This window comes from Gopherus flavomarginatus, chromosome 6, assembly GCF_025201925.1.
Source record: "Gopherus flavomarginatus isolate rGopFla2 chromosome 6, rGopFla2.mat.asm, whole genome shotgun sequence".
NCBI classification, from domain to species: Eukaryota; Metazoa; Chordata; order Testudines; family Testudinidae; genus Gopherus; species Gopherus flavomarginatus.
The window spans coordinates 139,292,283-139,319,836 of record NC_066622.1 but is presented as its reverse complement, the minus strand read 5'-3'; the positions used below and the strand labels follow the sequence as shown (position 1 = coordinate 139,319,836).

General features: G+C 59.9%; 2 protein-coding genes across 2 annotated transcripts; one reads left to right on the top strand and one right to left on the bottom strand.

Moving 5' to 3' along the window:
* Window positions 1-2,794: 2,794 nt before the first annotated feature.
* On the top strand, window positions 2,795-4,578 carry AVPI1 (arginine vasopressin induced 1). The gene is made up of 3 exons (XM_050960509.1): window positions 2,795-2,902; window positions 3,493-3,808; window positions 4,385-4,578. The coding sequence occupies exons 2-3, from the start codon at window positions 3,519-3,521 to the stop codon at window positions 4,548-4,550; spliced, it is 456 nt and encodes a 151-aa protein (XP_050816466.1). The 5' UTR covers window positions 2,795-2,902; window positions 3,493-3,518; the 3' UTR covers window positions 4,551-4,578.
* Window positions 4,579-6,112: 1,534 nt separating this feature from the next.
* Window positions 6,113-24,597, bottom strand: PI4K2A (phosphatidylinositol 4-kinase type 2 alpha). Its single transcript, XM_050960491.1, has 9 exons — window positions 24,224-24,597; window positions 17,358-17,558; window positions 17,014-17,145; window positions 16,788-16,941; window positions 15,838-15,899; window positions 8,712-8,811; window positions 8,228-8,361; window positions 7,821-7,880; window positions 6,113-7,651 (listed from the first exon to the last, which is right to left on the bottom strand). The coding sequence occupies exons 1-9, from the start codon at window positions 24,593-24,595 to the stop codon at window positions 7,490-7,492; spliced, it is 1,377 nt and encodes a 458-aa protein (XP_050816448.1). The 5' UTR covers window positions 24,596-24,597; the 3' UTR covers window positions 6,113-7,489.
* Window positions 24,598-27,554: the final 2,957 nt, after the last annotated feature.

The window sequence follows — 27,554 nt, the reverse complement described above, 5'->3', positions numbered from 1 at the left end:
GGCGGGTGCACCCTGCTTTCTTCTGACTTGCTCATTCGTGACAGAAACACTGTGCCAGGACAGGGAGAGGATTCCACCCAGCCCTTCATCGAAGCATTTCTTCTGTTACTCAGGGAGGCCGATAAACCCATCTCTCCCTGTGCTGCATTCCTCTGCAACACGAACAACGCTGGTTGGTTTTCATATTGCAAAAGAACCAGCCCCTCTGTGTCAGCTCAGGACCTCTCGCCAGGCTCCAGACAGCCTGGCAAAATGTGTCACCTTCCCCGCTAGTGGCTGGGCCACTGGTGGATAGCAGCCTACTGCTGGTGGCAGGAAATGAGGTCACTCCTTTAGTGCAAATAGCAGGGGTTGTGCTACAGATCTGAATGTCCCAGGTTCAAAAGCTGCAGGTTCTTGTTAGAATCACCTTCATCCTTCTGCAAGGTCTGTAGGGAGGATCCCCTAGTGCAGGGCTCCAGCAGCTCCTGCACATGCTGTCAGCTGGTGTGACATGTCTGAACTAGACTGCAGCAGGGGCAGGGGTGCATGGGGGGGGCTTTCTGTCCGTGCAGCCTTGAGTGCACCGGTGGCTGCTCCGTCGCCCAGGTGAGGGGCAGTGTGACCCCTGTGAAGGGCCTGGGATACCGTGAGCTGCAGGCACAGGAGGCCTTCAAAGTCTCCAGGAGCCACATGGACCCACAGAGGGCAGCAGCTGAGCCTCGGCAGGGGAGGCAGCTGTAAGGACCAGGCCTTGTCTGCAGCCCAAGTGAAAGAGCAGCCGAGCAGCAGGAAGTCACAGCCCCACATTCCATCTAAATGACATTAAAACAATGTCACAGGCTGTTAGGAAGGAGATCCCGGCCGAATGGCCCCCACCATCACCAGATAAAGAGCCAGATCTTAAGAGGGCTGAAGAAAACTGCGTCTGACAATGGCTGTGGTTGTGAAATCCGCATTTCTTCATTGTTCTGTCAGGATGGTCCCCACCCCCCATTGTTTGTCTGTCCGGTTCTGTCTGTTACATAATTAATGTTGCTGGGTGTAAATTCAGGCGGTGGGGTAGGATTGGTTAGAAAATGTTGTTACACCATGTTAGGGTTGGTGAGTAACATTTTAGTGTAATAACTGGGTAAGGTGCAGCTAAGAGAACTCAAATGTCACTATATAAACTGGGCTCCAAAAGGAAGTTCTTTGGGAACCAGCTCCAGGACACGGCCCCACGATCACAGCTGCCAGACCTCAACACTTTGCCAATGCCACCGTGTAGATGCTAGAGTCCCCCAGACGGCCTGATCCTGACTGGCCTCTGCCTTATTGGAAGTGGTGAGCAGTGTCTGTGTAGCGGGTGCAGTCTGGTGTGGGGGATTGTTAATAAAAAGAGGAGATGTCGGATGTTACCGTGTAAGGCTTTTTCGCTGGTAAAAGGTCCTGCTCAGCTGGAGCCCTAGGGACTGGGAAAGGGGGCGGGATGCTGGGTCCCTGCACTGACCGGGTGAGTTACACCCCGGGCCCTGCGTACTGGGAACAGGTGGGTGGGACGGTGGGTCCCTGCACTGACCGGGTGAGTTACACCCCGGGCGCTGCGGACTGGGAACAGGTGGGTGGGACAGTGGGTCCCTGCACTGACCAGGTGAGTTACACCCCGGGCCTGCGGACTGGGAACAGGTGGGTGGGACGGTGGTCCCTGCACTGACCAGGTGAGTTACACCCCGGGCGCTGCGGACTGGGAACAGGTGGGTGGGACGGTGGTCCCTGCACTGACCAGGTGAGTTACACCGCGGGCCTGCGGACTGGGAACAGGTGGGTGGGACGGTGGGTCCCTGCACTGACCAGGTGAGTTACACCCCGGGCCCTGCAGACTGGGAACAGGTGGGTGGGACGGTGGGTCCCTGCACTGACCAGGTGAGTTACACCCCGGGCCCTGCGGACTGGGAACAGGTGGGTGGGACGGTGGTCCCTGCACTGACCGGGTGAGTTACACCCCGGGCGCTGCGGACTGGGAACAGGTGGGTGGGACGGTGGTCCCTGCACTGACCGGGTGAGTTACACCCCGGGCGCTGCGGACTGGGAACAGGTGGGTGGGACGGTGGGTCCCTGCACTGACCGGGTGAGTTACACCCCGGGCCCTGCGGACTGGGAACAGGTGGGTGGGACGGTGGGTCCCTGCACTGACTAGGTGAGTTACACCCCGGGCGCTGCGGACTGGGAACAGGTGGGTGGGACGGTGGGTCCCTGCACTGACCAGGTGAGTTACACCCCGGGCGCTGCAGACTGAGAACAGGTGGGTGGGACGGTGGGTCCCTGCACTGACCAGGTGAGTTACACCCCGGGCCCTGCGGACTGGGAACAGGTGGGTGGGACGGTGGTCCCTGCACTGACCGGGTGAGTTACACCCCGGGCGCTGCGGACTGGGAACAGGTGGGTGGGACGGTGGGTCCCTGCACTGACTGGGTTAGTTACACCCCGGGCGCTGCGGACTGGGAACAGGTGGGTGGGACGGTGGGTCCCTGCACTGACCAGGTGAGTTACATCCCGGGCCCTGCGGACTGGGAACAGGTGGGTGCCGGTAACAGACCGGCCCCTGCAAAGCGTTGCACGGCCTGGGTTGTGCACTCGGCTGCAGTCTCCAGGCTGTGGGGGTGGCTGGACCCTCGCCAGCACCTGGTCACCGCCCGCCCATTGACGTGGTTCGGTGCCACGTGTTACCCCGAGGCGCCAGGCCCCGCCCCTTCCCTCTCTGCGGGGCCTGATTGGGCTGCCGGTGTCTCCGTGTTCGGCTGGGGCAGGCGGGACTCGGAATGCAGGGCCGCTGATTGGCTGCGGGGCTGGGGCGGGGCCTCTGTCCCTGCTCGGGTCGCGGGGATCGGTCCCGATCTCAGAGCCCCAGGCCGGCGCGGAGCCGCCCGACTCGCGTGCGCAGGTAGCCGGGCCCGGGGCCGCTCGGGGCGGGGGCAGCCTGGCGGGGCGCTCCGGGGCCGGAGCTCTGGGGTCCCCCCGGGGCCCGACAGCCCGGGCCCAACCGCCATGAAAGAGCCCGAGGCGGCCGGCGCGGGCCAGTGTCACGCCGCGTAGACGCACCCAGAGAGCCCGGGGCCAGCGGGCACTGGAGCGCGACACCCGCTGCTCGCGGCGGCCCGCACCTGTCCTGGGGCTGGCGGAGGGCTACGGGGCTGTTGTGTCCAGGGGCCGCAGGCTCCGGTCCAGCCCTGCTCAGCCGGCCAGGAAATGGGGCAGAGAAGCAGGAAAGAGCGGGGACCCTCTGGGTCCTGGAAAGGCAGCACAGCCAGGCAGGGAACGAGCTCGCTCTGCCCTTGACTCCTGGCTACTGATGCGCTAGCCGGCGCACTGGGCAGATCCCATAGGTTGTACCCCCCTCCCGTCCCGTGTAGGCGGAGGAGGCAGCCGAGGGGTGGGGAGCCAGCAGGCAGTCCCCAGGGGATGCAGGCTGATGAGGGAGAGAGGAGCCAAATCCCTTCTTGCAGCCTCATCCTGTTCCCTTCCTTCCCACAGCTCCTCTGGCCCCACAGGGCAGACCTATGGGCACCCCAGCCTCTGTGGCAGGTGACCCCCTTCAGTGCCAGGTTCCTGAGGCCCGTGCCCGGAAAAGAGCTGCTGCCAACATCTTCCAGGACGTGGGGCTGCTGCAGCTGCGGAGCCTGTTCAGGAGCAGCGGGGATGAGCGGGCAGAGGAGCGTGCCCAGCTGGTCTGGGCGTACGGGGGCAACCGGCGCATGGCCCAAGCCCTGCGCCAGCTCAGGAGCAGGCAGAGGAGGTGGCAGCAGCCATCCCAGCTGAGCCCAGCAGCTCAGGACAGCAGCGACCCAAGGTACAGGCTGGGCACTGGGTCAGGCCTGGGGAGCAGCACCCACAGGGAGCTGAAACTGGGCTGAGGGCCCTGAGCATGTGGAGCAGCCAGCTCAGCCTCCTGTGGGGAGACTGCACAGTGGGGTGGGGCTCTGGGGAAAAGGGGTGCAGTGGGAGGTCACCCCACAGGCCCTGGGGCGGTTGTGCCTGGCCTGTGATATTCATGGGCTGGCACAGGATAGACTGAATGAGCTATCCCCAGACACTAAAGACCATCCCAGTGCCAGGGCCCTTCTTTGGACCTGCCGCCTCTCCCCCTCGCAGCACCGGGGGTGGGCACGTAACACTCCAATCCAAACCTGTTCCTGGCTCACGTCCACCCAGGCCCAGGAGGGGAGCCCCCACGCAGCAGGGCCATGGGGAGGGTATGACTGGAGGGGCAGCCTCGGCTAGGGATCATCTTTGCCCTCTGCAGCAATTCTAGCTCCACTATCTCACCGGGAGCCCAAAGCAGCTGCATAGCCCCTGGGGCAGGGATGCCCCACGTTCCTGGCCAGGCATCCACTGCCCCTCACACTGGCTGTTTGTTCCCCTACAGGCTAGAGGACTGCACCTCCCCCAGCGCAGACCCCGGCAGCAGCACGAGGCTGGAGGGGACCAGCAGGGACAGGCAGCGCCCTGGCCCCAGGAGGAAAAGTCCAAGGACCAGGTGGAGGAAGAGGGGGCCTGGGCCCACAGGGTACCTGCATCAGCTCCAGCAGTAAGCAGGGCAGCTGGCACTGGGAACTCCCAGCTGCCTGGCCAGGCTCAGCCCCACAAACTGGCAGAGACACTGGGGTGTGTGTGAATTCTGTCCCCCCGGCTAGAGCTGGGCCAAGCTGCTGCAGATTCCCCCACCCCATCCCCCAAATGGTGAAGGGAGAGGAGATCAGAGAGAGGGAGGGAGGGGTCCATGGGGGGAGTGAGCGGCACATCCCTGGGAGGAGCAGCCAGCAGAGGACAGCTGCAGCCTGGGCTGTGAGGGGGCCTTTGCATCCCCCCCACCCCTCAATCCAACACTAACTGCCCAGAAGGCCCTTTGCTCAGGGGCCAGGGCCTCTGGGACCTGAGTGTTGCTGAGCCTTGGGAGTGACCCCAAGCAGGCAGCCCTTCCCCCACCCCCACCCCAGCTGGGGGTATGTGTGGGGCAAGTGCGTCACTCAGCCCCAGAGCTGCCCAAGTCCTATAGGGGAGCCCCAGCCTCCTAGGAGTAGCCCTAAGCCTCAGCCCAAGGAAAACACTTGATGCTTGTCGCATGCAGCGGGACAAACTGTGTAATAAAAGCCTGCGCAGTGACCTGGCTGTGCTGCTAGGATTTACTGATGGCCTGGCCTGTTCACAGCGGGGAGGCCCCTCTGCGGGGAGGCTCTCTGGCTTCAGGACAGCAGGCCAGCTGGGGGCTCAGCCTAGTGGCAGGGGCAGGGGGGGGAATGCGAGTGTTGTTCTGTTTGTTCAGAGCCCTGGGCCCCATCCCAGGAAGGGGGGCAGCAGCATCCACTCAGCTCCTTGCACTGTGTGAAGCCCCTGGGCCTGGCTGTGCTTCTGTGGGATGGGGGCAGCGGAAAGCCTAGTAGGACACACCTGGCTGGAGGCAAGAGCTGGCTAGGAGACACTGGAAGTACGGGGGAATGGGGGGTGCTTTTCTCCCTCTGAGAGTTCAGCCCACCTGGGAGCCACTTCAGTAGGGGCTCACATGCCCCCCCCCCCCCACTTGTGAGGAAGGAGCCTGGGCAGTAGAAGACACTGCTATGGCCCTTCCCACCAGCTCCCACCCCCCTCCAGCCCACTAATGGGGGGGAGGCACATGGGGGTCACTTTACACAGGCCCTGACAGATGGTGCTCTAGCCTCACCCAGAAAGCAGCATGCCCACAGCTACCCTGCCCCAGTGGGCACCGCTAGGTGCCCATCCCTGCAGGGCATTCCTCACAGCTGACAGCAGCTCAGCTACCCCACTGCAGGTGCCTGCAGCATTAGGGCCTCAGTGAGGTGGGTCTGTTTTACTGGCCTCAGCCAGGCACAGCCCCGGGCCCCCACCCATCATGCCAGCCTGGCCTCAGCTGCTCCCCCCACTCCTGCAGCTGGGTTCAGGCCCAGGAGAGTAACTGCCCGGGGCATTAGAGCAAGGACAGCACCCCCAGCCCAGGCTATCAGTGACAAGGGTAGTGCTAGGGCACAGGCCCTGCCTGACAAGTGCCACATCACAGCCCCAGGGGGCAGACAGGAGCAGGTAGGGCTCTCCCACCCCCACAGGTGTCCCCTCCCCAGAGCAGAATGGCAGGTCTGACTCAGCTGGTGCATGGGTTTAAATACATTACATACATTTCTACAGTGCATGAGAATGATACATTTCAGGTCAGGTTGCAGCAGCAGCAGCCAGAAAGATGGAATCGCGCCTCCAGCATGCTAGCAGCAGCCACAGCCCATGAAGCCCCTGGCCAGCTCCAGCACACATGGCTCCAAGGCCTGCAGCCCAGCCCTGCTCCCCCCTGCCCACTTCCGTTCATGGAGGGGATCATGCACAACCCCCCTGCCCCAAGGGGGGCAGCACAGCCCAAGCCCCTGTGCTAGGCCACCCCAGGGGCCTTGGGGCAGACCCCATGGAGCCTCTAAGGAGCCGCAGGAGAAGCTCGGCCCAGGCCAACCCCAGCCTGGGACGAGCTGTGGGATGCCCAGAACTGCCCCAGGCAGTGGCCATGAGGCAAGTCACCCTGGCTGCAGGAGCAGCAACAGTGTGGGGAAGGGGGAGCAGCAGCCATGGCTCACCCAGCAGGCAGCAGCCCCCTGCTAGGCTAGGCTCGCTCCGGGTGGGGAAGGGTGGCCTTGGAAGTGCACACAGGGCCTGTGGAGCAGAGAGAGAGGGAGTGGCCCTGGAGGGGGCCTGCCTAGCAGCAAGAGATGGAACCGAGGGGAACAGGCCCCTCAGACAGGGGAGGGTGGAACAATAACAAGCCAGCTAAACCAGGACAAATCACCCTGTGCCCAGTGGGGGAGGGGGACAAGCAGCTCCCATGCCAGGGCCCTCAGCTTCCCTGTGAAGTGGGGCCAGGTCCGAGCATGCATCACTCCTCTGCCAGGGTGCCCAGAGCTCCCTGGCATCCGCAGTCTCCATCCCCTGCAGGAAAGGCAGCTACAGACACTCCATAGCGCAGCCATTCGGGGTATTCCAGGCCTGCTGCCCTCTGCCACCTCAGCCCTGGGCACATACTGGGCCTCCTGTGCGAGACCCCCACTCATGCACATGCCTTCTCTCCAGGGACACCATCTCCAAATAGCCACTGGAGGGTGGCTGACACTGGTGCCTTTATGGCCCTGCAGCCAGCGAGCAGCCGGGGTTCCTGAGGGGTGGGCGGGGCAGGGCAAGGCTCCCGGGCAGATCCCAGCCCCAGCCGGAAGCAGACGGGCTCAGAATCGCCCACAGGACGCAGGCCCCAGCTCCACTTGCTCAGTGGCTGCATTGAGGACTCCCGCTGAGCGGGGCAGTTTGTGGCTGGAGCTGGCTCTGCCAGGCTGTGTCCAAGCCCTGCAGCAAGGGGAAATCGACGGCTCTGCCCGGGCCAAGTTCAGCTGGAGGTTCCCCCAGACGCACCTGCCCTCTCCCGGAGTGTAAAGTCCTGGCCGCGGTAGCAGGCCAGCCCAGCTCCAGCCAGCCCCAAGTGGCCCAGCTACCACCAGGAGAAGAAGGGCTTGCGGCTCTGGAAGCTCTGTGTGTAGGACTCGCTGGCGCTGCGCTGGTGGGAGCGCGCCGTCTCCACGATCACCGGCGGCATCTGCACCAGGTGCAGGGGGCTCTTCCCATCCTTCAGGGCCTGTGTCAGGTTCAGGATCTAGGCAACAGAGCAGAAGGGATGTGAGTCCAGGACCCCTGCACCCCAGGGAGCTGCCTGGGTCACTGTCCTCCTTGGGGGCACTAGGCCAGTGTCCCACATTCCCTCTCGCCCTGGGGCAGTGCAGCAAGTGCCCCTGCCCCACCAAGAGGGGCCCTTCCCAGCATACCTGGCCCCTCAGGACAGCGATCTGCTTGTGGAACTGCCCACGGTCGAAGCCAGGGTCCTTCTGCAAGAGAAATGGCAGTGAGGGACAGGCAGAGACACCCTTCTCCCACATGCAGGCAGTGGGACACCCTCCCCCCTAAGGCAGTGGGACCCTGGACACAGACCCCTGCTGCGAGACCCCCCCAGGCATCAAGACCCCTGCCCTGACCGCAGCTGCTGCCTGGGATTTCTGCTCCTCCCTGCCCCGACCCCAAAGCTGGTGCTAGCAGGATGCAGCAAAACCCACCCCACGCAGGCTGAGCCCCCCAAGTCCCAGCTCTGAAAGGGTCTCATTGCACCACCCAGGCCAGCCCCACTCGTCAACGTTACGGCCCTACCCCCCACCCCAGCCCCAGCCCCCCACCTGACCTTGAAGAGTTCATACAGATCCTCCTCCAGGTCTTTGACGAAGTTGGGGTCAGAAACCTTTGGGAGGATCAGGTCTTTGATCTCCTGTGAGAAGGGGACTTTGGCCTGGGGCAGCCATGCCCAGTAGAAGGGGTCTGGTGGGGGAAAGAGCCGGAACCGAGGTCAGAGCCATGTGCGCAGCTCTGGCCTGGTGAGCACTGAGGTCACAGCCTGGTGCTCTGGGGACAGCTCCACCCGTTGGGGTACTGGCCTGAGCCCCCTCGCCTGGCTTCCTGCCCCTCAAACCATCTCCCAGGGGAACAAGGGCCACCCCAACTGCTGGCCTCAGGGCCGTGCTCCCAGAAGCAGGTGCAGTGTAAGCCCAGGCCACATGGCGCCCGGCGGGGCCGCAGGCCTAGCCCTGGGGGTTGCCAGCGTAAGGCAAGTTTTCAAAGCACCAGGCTGCCCCCAGGCTCGTGAGCGGGAGCACAGCAGAGGGACCTACATGCTCTCCAGGAGTCGGGGTGCTTCAGGGGGAAGGCCAAGCCGTTGTCTATGGCAGCCAGCTTGATGATGGGCTCCTTCACCACCACCCACTCGGAGTCCTGGAGGGGAAAGAGATCGACCAGGAGTCACCAGGGGCAGGGGAGCCAGAGCCCAGCACTCACCCCCGGCACCACCATGTAGCCCGGTCCCTGCCCCGGGCACTTCCCCTGCTCTGAGCCAGCTGCCGCCTAGCTCCTCCGCTCTCATCCCAGATGCCCCCAGCTGCCAACATCTGCCCTGGGCACAGGAGCTGGTGCACTGCACAGAGGATTCAGGGCTAGCAGGCTGCCCTGGGCACAGGGACAGGTGCACAGGGGCTGGTGCACTGCACAGAGGACTCAGGGCTGGCAGTGCCCTGGGCACAGGGAGATGGGTGCACAGGAGCTGGTGCACTGCACAGAGGATTCAGGGCTAGCAGTGCCCTGGGCACGGGGACGGGTGCACAGGAACCGGTGCACTGCACAGAGGACTCAGGGCTGGCAGGCTGCCCTGGGCACAGGGAGATGGGTGCACAGGAGCTGGTGCACTGCACAGAGGATTCAGGGCTAGCAGGCAGCCCTGGGCACAGGGAGATGGGTGCACAGGAGCTAGTGCACTGCGCAGAGGGCTTAGGGCTGGCAGTGCCCTGGGCACGGGGACGGGCGCACAGGAACCGGTGCACTGCACAGAGGACTCAGGGCTGGCAGGCTGCCCTGGGCACAGGGAGATGGGTGCACAGGAGCTAGTGCACTGCGCAGAGGGCTCAGGGCTGGCATTAGGCCCAGCAGCATGCCAAAGTGGATGTTCTCACTCCAGTTTAGGTGTGTACATTTCTTGGAGGAGCTGAGCCTTTCTTCTGGGATGAGGACCCAGGCTGGAGGGCTGTTGCCTCAGAGGACTGGCTGAGAGGCACTCCCCCATCCCCGAGAGCTCTGCACGATAGGAAACGCACGGACAGGACCCCACCGCCCAGCGGCGAACAGGGGCTTTCGGAGGGTGGAGCAGCCAACTGTGCTTGGAAGTGCCAGGCCGTGGTGCATCTGGTCTGCCTAGGGTTTGGTTGAGTGTTCTCTGCGCAGGAGGGCCGTGTCCCCGGAGGAAGCAGGGGCCTTGCTGCAGGCCCCTGAGGCTCTGGCCCTTGGCACTTTGATCAGAGACATCAAGGCCAGAAGGGACCATCGCGATCATCTGGTCTGACCTGCTGCACATCGCAGGCCACAGGACCTCGCCCATCCGCTCCTGGCAGAGACCCTGGCGGCTTCACAGCATGATGAGAACAGCCCAGCTGGCTGCAGTCTAAGGGGCAAGTCGCTGCTTGGCAGTGAGGGATGCAGCTGCGCCGAGAGCCACAGACAACGGCAGTGAACAGGGGAGTTGGGAAGGGGAGGAACCGTCCAGGTGCAGCACTAGGTGTGTGTCAGGATGTCCAGCCATGAAGAGTGGTGTTGAACTGCAATGGCTGTGCCCTGTTCTCTTCCATGTCTGGAGCCAGAAGGGAGGCTCTGGGCAGGAAGGGCCAGGTGGTGGCTGTGCTGGAAGAGAAGATATGTGGATTGAAGGGGCAAGTTGAGATGCTCCGGAGAATCGGAAAGGCTGAGGAGTTCCTAGCCAGCCAGATTCAGAAAACCCCAGTCCCACAGGTTCAAGGACAAATGGAGCTGGCCAAAGGAATCAGAGAGGAAATCAGAGAGGAGGCCTGGCACCACCAGGTCACGGAAGCATGCTGCAGGGCTGGAGATAGAGGAGGAAGGCAGACTGCGGCCACCACAGAAGAGGACCAGGCAGAATGCTGAACAGCTGGAAATTCTGAATTGATACCAGGTCCTCCACATGGAAACTGAATGATACCTCTCAAGGTCCAGGGGAACGGAGAGCTGTATGGGACACGTAGATGGCAGCTCAGCCCAATCTGTATGAAAATCAAGCTTGCCTGCAAAGAGTTCTCCAACTGTTCAAGGAAGGTGGACGATCTTTGTGGGGAGGTCAGTCCCTGGAAGAATCTAAAGAACATTCTGCAAAGGACAGGCAGACAATGGGATGATGCACTGCCTTCCCAGAACCAAGGCGGGAGATGTCCCTGAGATCAGAGAGCCGTTGGAAGCTGCTAGGCCAGGATCCAGTGATCACTCATGCTGGCACTGGACTCTGTGTTGCAGGATCTCAGAGCGTAGGACTTCAGGGGACTTAGAAGCATGCTGAAGAATGCCCAAGAGATCTTCTCTGGGATCCTTCCTGTCCCACAAGCGAAGGAAGGCAGAAGCTTCTGGAAGTGAACCACTGGCTAGGTAAGTGGTGGAGGGGCACTGGCCCACCTTCTGAGGGGAGAAGGGGCTATGTATTTTGGATGGCTCCACCTCAGCAGAAGGGGAGCAGTCTCCTTGGGGACAGTGTAGTCAGGACGGGGTTAAATAGCAAAAGGGCTGGATGAAAAGTGGGCAGACCTGAGCACTCAGCACAAAATGGAGACGCTGAGAAGAGAATTCAAGAGCCAAAGGACATGAAGAAATCCTTGAATTGCTTTTATACAAATGTTAGGCGCCCGGGGAACAAACAGGAACTGGAATCGCTCGTTGATTACAATACAATCAATAGAGTCGGTCTTAACTGAAACCTGCTGCATGACTGGGACGTTGGACTCAATGGTTCTAACCTATTTAGGATGGATCGAGTGGGTGGGCCCACTATGTCAAAAACAACATGACCCTTTTCAGAGTCCCCGATCCTGAATGTTTATGTATCCATGTCCCAGCAGATAAGGCACAAGATGGAGTATTAGCTGATGGCTACTACAGACCCTCAAATCACGTGTGTAAGGAGCTGGTCCTCCTGTTCCCTCACCTATCTATAACATGTAGGAAAAAGCTACCTAACTGAGGGGACTGCGATTTGAGTGACGTGCGCTGGAGGTCTCCTGCTGACAGCTCTAAGACATCATAAGAACGGCCGTACCGGGTCAGACCAAAGGTCCATCTAGCCCAGTATCTGTCTACTGACAGTGGCCAATGCCAGGTGCCCCAGAGGGAGTGAAGCGAACAGGCAATGATCAAGTGATCTCTCTCCTGCCATCCATCTCCATCCTCTGATGAACAGAGGCTAGGGACACCATTCTTTACCCTTCCTGGCTAATAGCCATTTATGGACTGAACCACCATGAATTTATCCAGTTCCCTTTTAAACACTGTTATAGTCCCAGCCTTCACAACCTCCTCAGGTAAGGAGTTCCACAAGTTGACTGTGCACTGTGTGAAGAACAACTTCCTTTTATTTGTTTTAAACCTGCTACCTATTAATTTCATTTGATGACCCCTAGTTCTTGTATTATGGGAATAAGTAAATAACTTTTCCTTATCCACTTTCTCCCCATCACTCATGATTTTATATACCTCTGTCATATCCCCCCTTAGTCTCCTCTTTTCCAAGCTGAAGAGGCCTAGCCTCTTTAATCTCTCCTCATATGGGACCCTCTCCAAACCCCTAATCATTTTAGTTGCCCTTTTCTGAACCTTTTCTAGTGCTAGAATATCTTCTTTGAGGTGAGGAGACCACATCTGTACACAGTATTCGAGATGTGGGCGTACCATGGATTTATATAGGGGCAATAATATATTCTCAGTCTTATTCTCTATCCCCTTTTTAATGATTCCTAACATCCTGTTTGCTTTTTTGACTGCCTCTGCACACTGCGTGGACATCTTCAGAGAACTATCCACGATGACTCCAAGATCTTTTTCTTGACTCGTAGCTAAATTAGCCCCCATCATATTGTATGTATAGTTGGGGTTATTTTTTCCAACGTGCATTACTTTACATTTATCCACATTAAATTTCATTTGCCACTTTGTTGCCCAATCACTTAGTTTTGTGAGATCTTTTTGAAGTTCTTCACAGTCTGCTTTGGTCTTAACTATCTAGAGCAGTTTAGTATCATCTGCAAACTTTGCCACCTCACTGTTTACCCCTTTCTCCAGGTCATTTATGAATAAATTGAATAGGATTGGTCATAGGACTGACCCTTGGGGAACACCACTAGTTACCCCTCTCCATTCTGAGAATTTACCATTAATTCCTACCCTTTGTTCCCTGTCTTTTAACCAGTTCTCAATCCATGAAAGGACCTTCCCTTTTATCCCATGACAGCTTAATTTACGTAAGAGCCTTTGGTGAGGGACCTTGTCAAAGGCTTTCTGGAAATCTAAGTACACTATGTCCACTGGATCCCCCTTGCCACATGTTTGTTGACCCCTTCAAAGAACTGTAATAGATTAGTAAGACATGATTTCCCGTTACAGAAACCATGTTGACTATTGCTCAACAGTTCATGTTTTTCTATGTGTCTGACAATTTTATTCTTAACTATTGTTTCAACTAATTTGCCCGGTACCGACATTAGACTTACCGGTCTGTAATTGCTGGGATCACCTCTGGAGCCCTTTTTAAATATTGGCATTACATTAGCTAACTTCTAGTCATTGGGTACCGAAGCCGATTTAAAGGACAGGTTACAAACCTTAGTTAATAGCTCCGCAACTTCACATTTGAGTTCTTTCAGAACTCTTGGGTGAATGCCATCGGGTCCCGGCAACTTGTTAATGTTGAGTTTATCAATTCACTCCAAAACCTCCTCTAGTGACACTTCAATCTGTGACAGTTCCTCAGATTTGTCACCTACAGAAGCCAGTTCAGGTTTGGGAATCTCCCTAACATCCTCAGCCATAAAGACTGAAGCAAAGAATCCATTTAGTTTCTCCACAATGACTTTATCGTCTTTAAGCGCTCCTTTTGTATCTCGATTGTCAAGGGGCCCCACTGGTTGTTTAGCAGGCTTCCTGCTTCTGATGTACTTAAAAAACATGGTTATTACCTTTGGAGTTTTTGGCTAGCTGTTCTTCAAACTCCTCTTTGGCTTTTCTTATTACACTCTTCCACTTAAGCTGGCAGTGTTTGTGCTCCTTTCTATTTGCCTCACTGGGATTTGACTTCCACTTTTTAAAAGGAAGTCTTTTTCTCTCCCACTGCTTCTTTTACATGGTTGTTAAGCCACGGTGGCTCTTTTTTAGTTCTTTTACTGTATTTCTTAATTTGGGGTATACGTTGAAGTTAGGCCTCTATTATGGTGTCTTTAAAAAGGGCCCATGCCACTTGCAGGGATTTCACTTTAGTCACTGTACCTTTTAACTTTTGTTTAGCTAACCCCTCATTTTTGTATAGTTCCCCCTTTTGAAATTAAATGTCACAGTGTTGGGCTGTTGAGGTGTTCTTCCCCCCACAGGGATGTTGAATGTTATTGTATTATGGTCACTATTTCCAAGCGGTCCTGCTATAGTTACCTTGGATCCTTGGATCTATTTTCCATAAATCTGTGTTCATTTACGTTAATGACATTACCCTCCTTTAGTAACTGAGTCCTGCATTAGCCGCTCCATTACCTTGTCCAGGATCCCTGTCAGGCCTATAATTACCCAGGTCATCCTGTTTACCCTTGCTAAACATTGGCACAACATTAACTTTCGTCCAGTCTCCTGGAACTTCCCCAGTGCTCCATAACATAAGGAAAATCAACATTAATGGTCCAGCAAGTCCCTCAGGCAGCTCTTTTTAAACTCTTGGATGTGAGTTGCCGGGACTTGCTGATTTAACAATGTCTAATTCTGCTAGCATCTGTTTAACACCCTCTAGCGATCCGAGGTGAACTGAAAGAGCATTGTCTCCATACGATGAGATGAGATTTGTTTTTTGTCCCCAAAAGAGAACATTAACGTTTATCGAACATTTCTACCTTTTCTGCATTATCACTGATCATTCTATCACCATTTCCATCGGTCAATGGATCAATACCATTGTCAGGCTCCTCCCCATGGTCCTTCACTCTGCTGGCCATGGATTTCTTCACGTGTCCCTGGACTTCCCTTATCAAATTTTCTACAATTTCCCAACTTCTGACAAATATTTATTTCTACCAATCTTCCCCGTTCTTCCATTCATTCCATTTTTAATTTTTTCTTCACATTTTAAAACATGATACCAGTGTGATGCTGCGGCCAAAAGAGCGAATGCGACCCTGGGCTGCATGAACAGGGGGCTTGAGAAGAAGCAGGGAGGTTATTTTACCTCTGGGTTTGGCACTGGTGCGACCGCTGCTGGGATCCTGTGTCCAGTTCTGGTGCCCACAAAGCCAGGAAGGATGCGGGTACATTGGTGGGGTCAAAGAGCCACAGGAATGATTAAAGGATTAGAAAACCTGCCTGATAGTGACAGACTCAAGGAGCTCGATCTCCTTAGCTTAACAAGGAGATAGCTAAGGGATGGCTGGATCCCAGTCTGCCAGCACTGCCTGGGAAACAGGTATTTAACCCTGGGCTCTGCAGTCCAGCTGAGGAAGGTCTTACTCAATCCAGTGGCTGGACGTTGAAGCTACAGACAGGCTGGAAAGGAGGGGTACATTAACCACTGGAACAACTTCCCAGGCTCGGGGTGGATTCTCCATCACCGGCCATTGTTAAATCCAGACGGGTTGGCATTTGAAGCTCTGTTCTAGGAATTATTGCGGGGCAGGTCTCTGCCCTGTGTTGCACAGGAGGTCAGATGTAGATGCTCACAATGGTCCCTTCTGGCTCCCAGCGCCCCTCCTGCTTAGAGAGTGCCAAGGACTGGCCAATACCACCTGCAGCTGGGGCTGGGACCACACAGCCTTTGGGGCCTCACAGAGTGGCTGGGGGCCCTCACCCCACTGGGAAACTGAGCATGCCACAGCTCGACCCCCCATGTCACACTGCTGTTGTGGGGACAGCAAGTCTGCCTAGCAACATCATCACAAGCACACGTCCCCAGCCTGCCACATGGCACCTGAACAGAGCCCCGCTCACCATCTGCGTCCCTATGCCAACACCCCCACGGAATGGGCCCTGGCTCCTCCCTCCACAAGAGCCTTGGTCCATGTGGATCACAAGGGGAGGCTTGCGAGAACCATCCATGGAGCGGGGCTGGGCTGGGGAACTCCCCACCACTGGAGAGAAGAGCCAGAACCTCAGTGCATTCAGAACTCGCCTCTGCTGCCCAACAGTCAGGTAACTTATGCATCCCTCTGCCCAGCCCCTCACCACACTCACCCGCACACTCGTGCTGTCCAGGGGGCAGTCGTACTTGATCAGCCAGTTATCGTTGCCTCGATCTGCAGGAAGCAGAACCAGCCACGTCATGACAGAAGCTGGATCTGCCTGAGAAGGAGCAGCAGCAAAGCTCCCTGCTCGGGCACGGGGATCCCGGCCTCCAACAGCGCCAGGGCAACCCTGGGCCCTGAGCCATGTATCCCACAAGGGAGGGGACGCAGACTCCGCCAGGGATTGGGGGCAGGGTGGGTAGAACCATGCACACAAAGGCCCCTGGGGGAGCTCAGTGGCTGGCAAAGGGAACTCTACCCTGGAAAACGGCTCCAGGGCCCAAGCCGCTCAGGGCTGCCCCCAAACGCCACCCCAGGAGACTGAACGGTTTGGGAGCATTCACAGGCAGAGCCCAGGAGTGGCATCTTCTCCTCCAGCCCTGCCTGGGCAGCCGGGCCAAGCTCAGGAGACCCACCCAGCGCCCAGACCGAGCAGGCATGGTGGTGAGGAGTGGCCCTGCTCAGCAGGGAGCGCCCTGGCCAGGCCGGCGCCCAGTGGGGCTAGCACAGCAGCTCCAGCTCCTTGGCATTCCAACGGCAGATGAGGTTTTAACCACAGGGCCCCGGCCACGCCAGCCTGAACCGTGCCCTTCTGCCTCCCCTGGCTACACAGTTCATGTCAGCGAAGTACACGGTGCTGCTAGCTGCTGTCCCCACCCCAGCCACGGCTGCCCTGTGCCAGGGGGTGCAGCGACTCTTGTCCACGTGAGAGGTGCAGTATCATAAGATGGCGACAGGAATCTTCCCACCCCATGTGCTGGGACCTCTCAGCCAGTCCCCCGCAGCCCCCTCGTCCTGGGGCAGCAATACGCTGAGCCCCCACCCATCGCCCTGCAGCTTCCTCCGGGCAGCAAGGCCTGATGCTGGGGCTCCTGGGAGCGGGCGCAGCGCCAGCCCCACCTGTGTTCCTGATGATGTAGTCCAGGACCACCAGCCTCTCGAACTGCAGCAGCAGCTGCCGGTTGGTGTTCTCGGGGAGCGGCTCAGCCTCAAAGCATCGCAGCCAGTAATCCGCATCCTTGTAGCCTTCCACGAAGAGCTGGAAGGAGCCCACCTGCGGCAGGGAGAGGCCAAGTGAGGGGGCTGGGGACACGGGGCAGCCCCGTGGGGGTTTGACAGCCCCTACCTTTGGCGGCAGGCCGATGCGGTTGAATCGTTGCCCCACTTTTGGCACCTTCTCCAGGGCCAGCTTTTTCCCTCTGGACTTCACCCGGTCGATGGCACTGTAGTTGAAAGTCTCGCTGGCCAGATACACCACCTGGGGCGGGGGGAGAGAGGTCAGCGCGGAGCACAGGCAGAGCTGCTGGAGCCTGGGTGGGATGTGGACTTCCGCAGTGTGGGCTGGGGCTCAGCCTGTTCCTGTTCTCCCAGTGTGGGACCCCCTAGAGCCAAGGGCTGCGGGGGCAGCAGGAACCGCGGGGCGTGGAAAAGCAGCCCACAGTGACAGGCTCTGCCCCCCACCCCACTCACCTTGGTGCGGGGAACAATGTTGAGCTCCAGTTTCTGGTCCACCAGGCTGGCGCCGGCCTCGGACAGGTAGCCCTGGTTGAGTACCAGGCAGTCTCTCCCGAAGCAGCACGGGCAGCACAGCTTCTGCAGCCACTTGGTCCACTTGGGGTTCAGCTGCCCGTAGGGCTCCTCGTTCTTGGGCTTGAAGACGCCGATGATTTTCTGGGGACAGAGGGGAGCAGCTGGATCTCTGCAGGGAGGGACTTGCGACTGCCCGCCTCCCCAGCCAGACCTCTGAGCCCCCACAGGCTCCTGACAAACTCTACCAGGGTGAGAAGGGGGGGACTCCGTAGCAGCAGGGAACAGACTGCATGGCTCTCAAGAGGGACCCAGTACCTGGCAGCCCCCAGCCATCTCCCAGCAAAGAAGGCTGAGCCCCGCATCGCCCAACCCCATCCCGGGGTCCCCCGGCTCATCCTTGCCCCCGCGCACACCCACCCTCCCGCCCCAGGGGCTCCCCCAGCTCATCCCCGCACACATCCTCCTACCGCCCTGGGGTCCCTGGCTCATCCCTGCCCCCGCCCGGGGGGCCCCCAGCTTGTCCCGGCCCCCGCACATACCCCCCGCCCCGCAGGGCCCCCGACTCAGGCAGGGCTTGACCACCAGGGAGTTTGAGCCTCTTCCCAGCTGATCCGCAGCTTGTCCAGATGTTGGTTGGCCAGGCTCAGGGAGGTGCGGGCTACCCAGCCCCAGCCACCAGGACCAGCAGCAGGGTGTGCCAGAACCCCCCAGCACCCCGCTGCTCAATAAAGGAGCTGAAAAGTTTGGAGCGTGGCTGGAAACCCCCAGGGAGGGGCCCTATAGCACCAGGAATCCCCACTCCAAGGGGAACTTCTGAAGTGCTGCAAGTCGACTGCTCCACTTCCCCCCCGCCCGCTCCTGCATGCCAACGGGCTGGGCAGCCCTGGAAGCCGCCGAGCCATGGACAGCAGCTGCCCACCGTGCTTCCTTCTCTGCACAGAGCAACAGCAGCACCGCCCGGGCGCCCTCACCCTCGCCCCAGGCCACTCATCACCTGCCCCAGAAGCACAGGGAGGGTCAGCCCGTCCCCACAGCCAAGGGACCAGTGGGCACAGGAGGGGACATGGCTCCACCCAGAGGCCCTGGTGCTGCTCTGCCAGCGACTCTGACTGTAGGCCTGGCGCTGGAGACCTCCTGTGAGCGCAGGGGCTGGACCTGCCACAAAGCTCTGCTCACCCCAAGGCAGGCTCCAGGCAGCAGCAGCTGGACCCACACCCAGGAAGGAGGCACCACAGCAGGGGCCCTGCCCAGGCCCCACCACCCCGGAGATGCCAGGGCTCTGGGGGGAGCAGACAGGACACCCACTCATAGGTATGGGCTGGGGGACCCATCTCCACCTCGACCTATTGCAACTGAACTACTCCAGGCCTGCTACAGCATCCCCAGCTCCAAACCCCCTGGCACATGGGCATTGCAAGCCTGCCGCTGGGATAGGGGTTCTGCCTTGGTCAGTCCATTGGACTAGACAGGACATCCCCATGACAAACCCCCGTTCTTCACTGCCTGTCCTCATGGAGGGCATGTGTGAAGATCACTCCCCACACATGCACCACTGGGGTCCAGCCGCAGGACCTGAAGGGCGGGGAGACGGATATCAGGACTCAGCTGGCCCTGGTCAGGGGCAGCCCCATTCTCCAGCCAGAGCCTGGGAGCAGTGCTAGAGGCACGGCCTGCTCTGCCCCAGATGCTGCCCCCGCTTCCCTGGCAGGGGACCCTGGGAAGAGGCAGCTGCCTCCTGATTTCAGGGACACTGGCCTGAGTCACTGAGCCCCTGGTGAGAGGAGCCAGTGGGTCCATGTCCGAAGGGACTGGCTGGCTGGAGAGTCCCTGCCTCCAGCAGCTGCCCACACCACCCCCAGGTGCAGCCGAGTGACACATGCTGGGCTGGCAGCTGAGCCCCTAGGCACCCGCGCAGGAGGACGGCAAGGCGGGGACCAGGCGGAACAGTCTCTGCAGCAGAGTCCAGAGCTGGAGCCATCTGCAAAGTCCCCTCTAGTCCGAGACCCCTGGCCAGGGCACAGCCAGACCTGCAGAGAGCCGGCCTGGCCCAGCGGGTTCATGGCATGGCCAGTGCTGCCCAGGCTGGAGTGATGTGAACGTGCCCCAGCCCATACCAGCCGGGCCTGGAGAGCAACTTGCACGGGCGCAGGATCCTCATCCCCAGGCTGGGGCCTGCTCCAACTTGCCAAAGCCTGGAGCCCCCTTCCCTGGCACGGGCCCGCTGCAGGCAGCTGCCGTGTGGAGACAGGCTTGGCTCCTGTCTGCCACCCACTGACCAGCTCAGCCATGGCAGGTGTAAACCCTGGGGCCCCATCCCAGCAGCCCAGCAACAGGGCAGGGCAGAGGAGAGCCCCCAGCGCCTCCCACACACTGGGCACACAGCACCAGACACACGCCAGGGCAGAGGAGGGCCCAGAGCACTGCAGCAGACAGAAGGGGGGCAGAGTCAGAGCATCAGGAAAGGGACGGACCTTCAGGGGCAGCGTCTGGGATTGACAACCCCCACGGGAAGGGACGGCTGCCAGGTCTGAGCTGTGGAGCCTGGGACGAAGAGCCAGGGCTGGTTATCGAGGGCAGCAGCCGTCAGGATCCCAGCAGCATGTGGCAGGGGAAGCTCAGTGACCAGGGCTCAGCACCCCCAGCGCCTGCCTTCTCAGGACCTGGCACTAGCTGCACAGGTGAGATTCAAGGGCCCTCAGTTTCAGGCAGCTCCGGCAGAGGAGAGAGGGGCTCCCCTTACCATGCCAGCCAGCAACTCTGCCCCAGTGCACCAAGCGAGGGGCTGAGCCCCCAAGCCAGGCCACGCAGTCAGCACACCCCTCAGCTGTCAGAGTCAGTGAATATCAGGGTTGGAAGGGACCTCAGGAGGTATCTAGTCCAACCCCCTGCTCAAAGCAGGGCCAAGCCCCAGACAGATTTTTACCCCAGTTCCCTAAATGGCCCCCTCAAGGACTGAACTCACAACCCTGGGTTTAGCAGGCCAATGCTCAAACCACTGAGCTATCCCTCCCCCGAGTTGTACCCCCCCAGCCCAGGGGGCTCTCCACAGGCCCCACAGCTGTGCACAGTACTAGTCCCCTGCTCCCCGCTGGTCAGGGGAGGGGTTCAAGCAGCCAGGCGTGGGGCGGAGGGTCAGCCAGCTGGGAGGAGCCAGCTGCAGCCACCCACAGTTCTGGCAGCAGGTGATTCAGCAGGGCACGTGACCACCTCACCCTCCTCGGGACCAGGCCAGAGCCAAGCACTCTCAGCAGCTTAGTCAGTGGGCGGCACTTCCCAGGCTGGGATCACAAGCAGGAAGTGGTGCATGGCCACGATGGCTCACTCCCCCAGGCAGCATGGGGCCCCTGCCCTCCCCCCCCCCCACTGCACGCCACAGCCTCCCCGCTGCCAGCCAGGATGCTGCAGAGAGGCCGTTCTCAGGGAGATGGGAGGAGAGGCTCCGTGGCAGGGACGGGGCTCAGGCTGGGCAAAGTCCTAGGCAGCGGAGCATGCCCGAGGGAAGAGCCCTGCTCTGCCCTGAGCTGCGGGGGGGAGTGGGCACCACGAATCTGTTAGCAGCACACGTGGTGCTCAATGCTGCACACACACAGCCGCCGGCCCCAGTGGCAGGGGCACGACTGGCCTTTGAGGGCTTGCAGATAGGCCCAGGGAGCCGAGTGAGGGGCCCGAGAGGAGCCACAGGCAGGAGACAAGGGGCAGCAGCGCAGCACGAGACAGAGCACCCCACACAGGACAGAGCAGCTCCATTCCCTTAGCAGTGGCACTTCACACCTGGGGGCAAGCCACTCGCCCCACTGTCCATGGCCCCATGCCACCACAAGCCCCGAGAACAGAGCCATTTGGGACCGGTGGCAGCACAGGCTGGAGGCCCAGGACCCTGGAGCGCAACTTCCCGAGAGCCCCATCTTTGGGAGGGGATGGCCAGGCAGCCTGAGCATCAGGGGTAAAAGTCGGACTCCCTGGCACCACAGGATCGAATCCCATCAGGCCCAGCTCAGCCCTTTGTGCTCTGAAGTGCCAGAGGACACCCAGGGGGGCACTTTCCCTCTGTAGCAGAGGTTCTCAAACTGCGGGTTGGGAGGTTATTACATAGGAGGCCGTGAGCTGTCAGCTTCCACCCCAAACCCTGCTTTGCCTCCAGCATTGATAATGGTGTTAAATACATTGAAAAGTGTTTTTAATTATAAGGGGGGGGGTCACACTATGTTCGCTATGTTAAAGGGGTCACCAGTACAAGAGTTTGAGAACTGATGCTCTGTAGTAAGCTTTTCCCTGGTATCCTCAAACTTCTCCACTCATCCATCACAGGAAGGTGGGTTGGGGTCCTCCTCCCAGAGGTGGCCGCATCTCAGAGCTACTCTGGCCAGTTTTGCTCCTGGCTCTGCCACTGATTCACTGGGTCACCCTGTACGACCCCTTCCCTTCTAGACCTGCAGAACACTGACCTATCTGCGGAGTGCTTCGGGAGGCCAGGAAAAGCAGAGAGGAGGACAGGGCTGGGAGAGTGCATTGGGCCAAGGGGGGCTAGAAAAGCAGGACCCCCCCACACCAAGCCCCACAGCACCGGGCCCTCAGCTGCACACATTCCTTATGGTGCTTGACAAGTGCTCTTCACTGCCCAGCGGTGATAGCTACTCAGAGGCACTAGGCCTCTGCCATCTCCTGGCTGGAGAACCCTCCCTGCTCTTCAGCACGGCGTCCCATCTGAAAGCCCCCCCGACACATGGTTATGGGCAGCTCCTCATGAGGAGGTGGACAGGCACCCAAGCCAGGAAAATCCCCATCTCCTGATCTCCAGTGCCACACGCTCAGACAATGCTTCCACCCCACATGCTCTCTTCATTGCTGGGAATGGCATACCGCCAGCATGAAAGGAAGTCACCCACTGGCTCTAGCGCCTCACCACTTGCTGGGGCAGATCCGCCAATGCACCAGGACCCAGACGGTGGAAGACCCAGTAGCCAGAATCCCAGCTGCCCCACGACAGGGGCAGGGAAGTTGGTGTTATGAAAAACCCAGCCAAGCCAAGCCTTGCTTCCAGGGGCAGCAATTGACAAGGGAGCCCCAGGAAGCAGCAGCAAGGCTAATCCGGTTAGCAGGGAGAGTCACAAGGCAGCTACACGGCCCGCACCCAGCCCCGATCAATGCCCTGGAGAATGCTGCAGCGCAGCCGACCGGACCCATGGGGAGAAGAGATACGGTGACTTCACACTGGCTTGGTCCATCCCCCCTCCTACGGGGAACACGTCTTGCTCTGCTCCCACAGCACCGTACCATGGAGTCTGAGCCAGTGACCCCACAGGGGCGGGAAGCAGACAGAGGGGCTCTGTGAGAGCCATGGGCTCAGGAAGTGTTCGGTGAGGGGGGGGGGGTGCATTAGTCAGGGTGCACTCTCAGGCCTACAGGGGTGTGAGGGAACCAGGCAATGACAGAGCTTGGGAGCCAGGCAGAGCTGGGCTGAGCGCGTCAATCTCCCTTACTGCACCCCTCCTAGAGATTCTAGCACAGAGTCCCTGGCTGGGACAACGGCCACTGCCGGGCGCACAACCCCAGAGCCGGACTCCACAGCAGAGTCCTGACAACTGGCACCTCCTCTGGGCCTGTCTGCGTGGGAATAGGCTTCTGGGTGACACCCCAGACAAGTTGGTGTCAGCTCTGCCCAGGCTGCACTGTTCATTCACAACCAGCTTTTGATCCCTGTAATTGAACCAGAGCAAATCTGTGGGAACACTCGGTTTAGCTGAAACCTGCTCCCTTGTCAAAACCAAGAGACAGCCAGACAAATCAGCATCACCCAGAGCTGGCACCGCCGTCAGCCAGTTTAAATCTGCACTTCGGATCAACTAATGCAGTCGCCCACGGTTACACAGACTTTTTGAGGTCCGGGCCACCACTCCAGCCCAAAGAGCCCCGTCCTAAGCCTACGCTCCAGTCACCGAATGCTGTAGGAGATGGGACGAGGATGAGCATTGAGGGCAGCCAAGCCCTGCAGCAGGGAGACCACTTCTACACAGTCACACACTCTCAAAAGGGGTCTTGGCCTGCCACCCCCTGGCCTGTGAGTCTAATCAGAGCAGGCCAGGCACTGGACCTGTTCGCTCTGAGGCACCAGGTCCATTAGCAACAAGCAGGCCCATCTCCCGGCCACCACAGCAAGTGTGGGACTCCGGGAGGTTTGACACAGAAAAGGGCAGGATCCACCAATATTGACAGCACCTGGAGCCCAGCAAACCTGCTGCCCAACTCAGGCTTCGCTCTGCTCCTGGCCACAGCAACCTGAGCTAATGCAGGACATGAACCCGGGGGGGGGGGGATGGGGTCAGGTCAGCCAGAGCCCTTCTGCCCCGGGGAGCGGGGACCCCCCTCCCCCTCCCCGCCGGCCGGGCCCGGCACCCCACACTGACCCCCCGCCCCCTCCCCCTCCCCGCCGGCCGGGCCCGGCACCCCACACTGACCCCCCGCCCCCTCCCCGCCGGCCGGGCCCGGCACCCCACACTGACCCCCCGCCCCCTCCCCGCCGGCCGGGCCCGGCACCCCACACTGACCCCCCGCCCCCTCCCCGCCGGCCGGGCCCGGCACCCCACACTGACACCCCGCCCCCCGATGGAGGCGCTGTCACGGCACAGCCCCCCTGCCCCACATCACTTCTCTTTCCAAGCCCGTCCCCGCCCCCTCAGCCCAACGACACGGACCCGAGCCCCCGCCCCCGCCGGGCCGCAGGCGGCCGGCCAGGGAAGAGGCCCGAGCCCCGCGGCGCTGCCGGGGCGGGGGAGGGAGGGAGGGAGGAGCCCGGGGCCCCGGCTCACCCCCTGCGGGTCCTTGACGAAGTAGCTGCCGCTGGAGCCCTGGGAGATGCGCTCCGGGAAGATGCCGCGCTCGCTGGCCGCCTCCGCCAGCCGCACCACCTCGGCGAACTCGGGGTCGTCGGGGAAGTCGTTCCGCTCGCGCTGGGCCTGCGCCGCCGCCTGCGCCGCCCCGGGGCCCCGGCCGCCCGCCGCGCCCCGCTCCAGCAGCGGCTGCCGCTCGCGGGCGCGGGCGCGCGGGGAGCCGGGCGGGGAGGGCGCGGGGGCGGGGGCCGGCGGGGGCTGCGCGCGCACCGCGCCGCCTGGCCCCGCCGGCGGCCCGTAGGCGGCGGCCTGGGCCCGCTGCGGGGACACCAGCGGGCTGCTCTCGTCCATGGCCGGCCAGCTGTGGCGGGCGCCCCGCGCGTCAGCTGACCCGGCCGCCGCCGCCAATCGCGGGCCGCCGCCACGCCCCGCAGGCCACGCCCCTGCCAGCGCCGGCCAGTCAGGAGCCGGACCCGCCAACTTCCGGGCCACGCCCCCGGAATCAGTCAGTGCGCTCCGCGCCTGCTCCGCCTCTTTGGAGTGATAGCCACGCCCTCCCCTAAACTCCGCCCACTGACTGCCTTGGCCACGCCCCGGGAATCAGTCACGGTGCGCCGCTGCCCCTCCTCTTTGGCGTGCTGGCCACGCCCCTGCGCTACACTCCGCCCACTAACCGCTCTGGGCACGGCCCCGGAACCAGGCACGGTTCTAACTGTGCCTACTCTTCTTCAGAGTGCTGGCCACGCCCTTTCCCTAAGCTCCTCCCACTCATTATAACCACGCCCCTTTCTAGCCCCTCCCACCAACACCCTCTCCCTAAACCTCTCTCACTCATTGACTAATCCTGTGCTTCTCCCATCCTGCCTTCACTGCACTGACCACCTCTTCTTTAAACTCCTCCCACTTACTGCACTGGCCACGCCCTTTCTCTAAGCTCCTCCTACTCATTGCATCCAAACTTGATTTGAAATCATTTTTTTTTTGTCTGTCAAGTGGATCTCCTAATGCAAGGAGACTCAGCTGAAGCATCCTGTGGGTTGCCTGAACAGCTGGAGAGAGGTGAGGACAATCCATCCATGAGCAGGGACTCTAGTCCCCCTGAGACAACATCACTGCCTCCCTCCACTCCACTTCTGTGACTTCTCTTTCTATCTTACTGCACCTGTACACGTGTTTTCAAACAGGAAGCACCAGGCCTCCCCCATGCAGATACTCCCCACTTGTGACCTCTTCTGCACTACAGACTGCAGGCTCTAAGGACACTGTATCCCACTCCCCCCACCCCCTGGACCCATGGTCTCTCTGGGGGAAAGGCTGGTTCCAGCCTAAAGAATGTGCAGTCCTGTGAGGCTATGCATGCTGTTTCTTTAACTTTGTAGCAGGGAGGCAGGCCGGGAGGAGGCTGGGGAAAGCTCTGTGGGAGAGACAGAGTGGCTTTAGGGCTAGTACTATTTCCCTCATTCTAATAAAGTTCCTTGTTCGATGTTAGAAGAAAGTGACTCTTTCTGAGATTCTTTATCATGCAGGCCTTAGCCTTTCCCACCCTTCTGCCCCCATACAGCTGGCCAGTATGTGTAGCTGTGCCAGTTCATGCCAGTGTTCCCAGAGGGTGCCCAATGTCACTGCTGCCTTAGCCACAACTGCTCATCCAGACACAAGCAGGAAGGCATTTTGGAAAGGGACATCAGAGACATGGGCAGCTGCCCAGAGGGAACCACACTAACCAATCGCACCATGCCCTAGTGCAGGGGTAGGCAACCTATGGCATGTGGGCCAAAGGTGGCACGCGAGCTGATTTTCAGTGGCACTTACACTGCCTGGGTCCTGGCCACTGGTCCGGGGCGGGGAAGGGGGCTCTGCATTTTAATTTAATTTTAATTGAAGCTTCTTAAACATTAAAGAAACCTTATTCACTTTGCACACAACAATAGTTTAGTTATATATTATAGACTTATAGAAAGAGACCTTCTAAAAATGTTAAAGTGTATTACTGGCATGCAAAACCTTAAATTAGAGTGAATAAATTAAGACTCAGCACAGCACTTCTGAAAGGTTGCCGACCCGTGCCCTAGCGTCTCTCTCTGGGCTCACAGGCAGCAGCCTGTCCGAAGATGCTAACCTGTGCATCTGGTCTGAAAAGCATGTGGGGCCTGGCACTCTGGGGTGCTGGGGCTGTGACTGGGGACTGGGCAAGGAGCTGGACCAGGAGGACAGAGCCATGGCTGGGGACCAGGCTCTAAGGGGAAAGGGCTGGGAACCAGGCAGCAGGCTGGGTGGAGGGCTAGGGCGATGGCTGGGGACTAGGCTCAGAGGGGACAGGGCTGTAGCTGGGGACCAGGCAGAAGGCTGGGCCGGGGGATCAGGGCTAGGGTTGCCAGGCATGGCGGGTTCAGTCAGCCTGCTGACTGGACCATTAAAAGTCCGGTCAGGGGTGCAGCAGGGGCCCAGGGCTAAAGCAAGCTCCCTGCTTGCCTTGGCTCCACGCAGATCCCAGAACTGACCGGCAGGTCCCTAAGCCCCTAGGCCAGGGGTAGGCAACCTATGGAATGTGTGCCGAAGGTGGAACATGAGCTGATTTTCAGTGGCACTCGCACTGCCTGGGTCCTGGCCACCGGTCTGGGGGGCTCTGCATTTTAATTTAATTTTAAATGAAGTTTCTTAAACATTTTAAAAACCTTATTTACTTTATAATATATAATTAAACTATTGTTGTATGTAGGCTTATAGAAAGATCGTCTAAAAACATGAAAATGTATGACTGGCATGCAAAACCTTAAATCAGAGTGAATAAATGAAGACTCAGCACAGCACTTTGAAAGGTTGCCGACCCCTGCCCTAGGCGCATGGGCAGCCAGGGAGGCTCTGCGCACTGCCCCCACCCAAGTGCTGGCTCTGCAGCTCCCATTGGCCAGGAACTGTGACCAATGGCAGCTGGGGGGGTCGGCACGTGTGGACACAAGAGCAGCATATGGAGCCTCTCTGGCTGCAAAGACCTGGGGGCTGCTTTCTGGGAGCAGCAGTAAGCGCCACTGGGACCCTGCACCCCAAAACCCCTTCTGCACCCCAATCTCCTGCTCCTGCCCTGAGCCCCTCCCACACCCAAACTCCCTCCCAGAGTCTGCACCTCCCACCCCGCCCCAGTCCTGAGCGCCTCCGACACCCCAAACCCCTCCTCCTCTGCCCCCCCGCCAGAACCCACTGCCCCCCCAGGCCATTGAAAGGGAGGGAGGCCGGTGGCCAAGTCAGGGATTCCCTCACCCCGCACAAACATGGCCCCCCTAGGAGCGCTGCGCCGGGCCCCGCACAAACA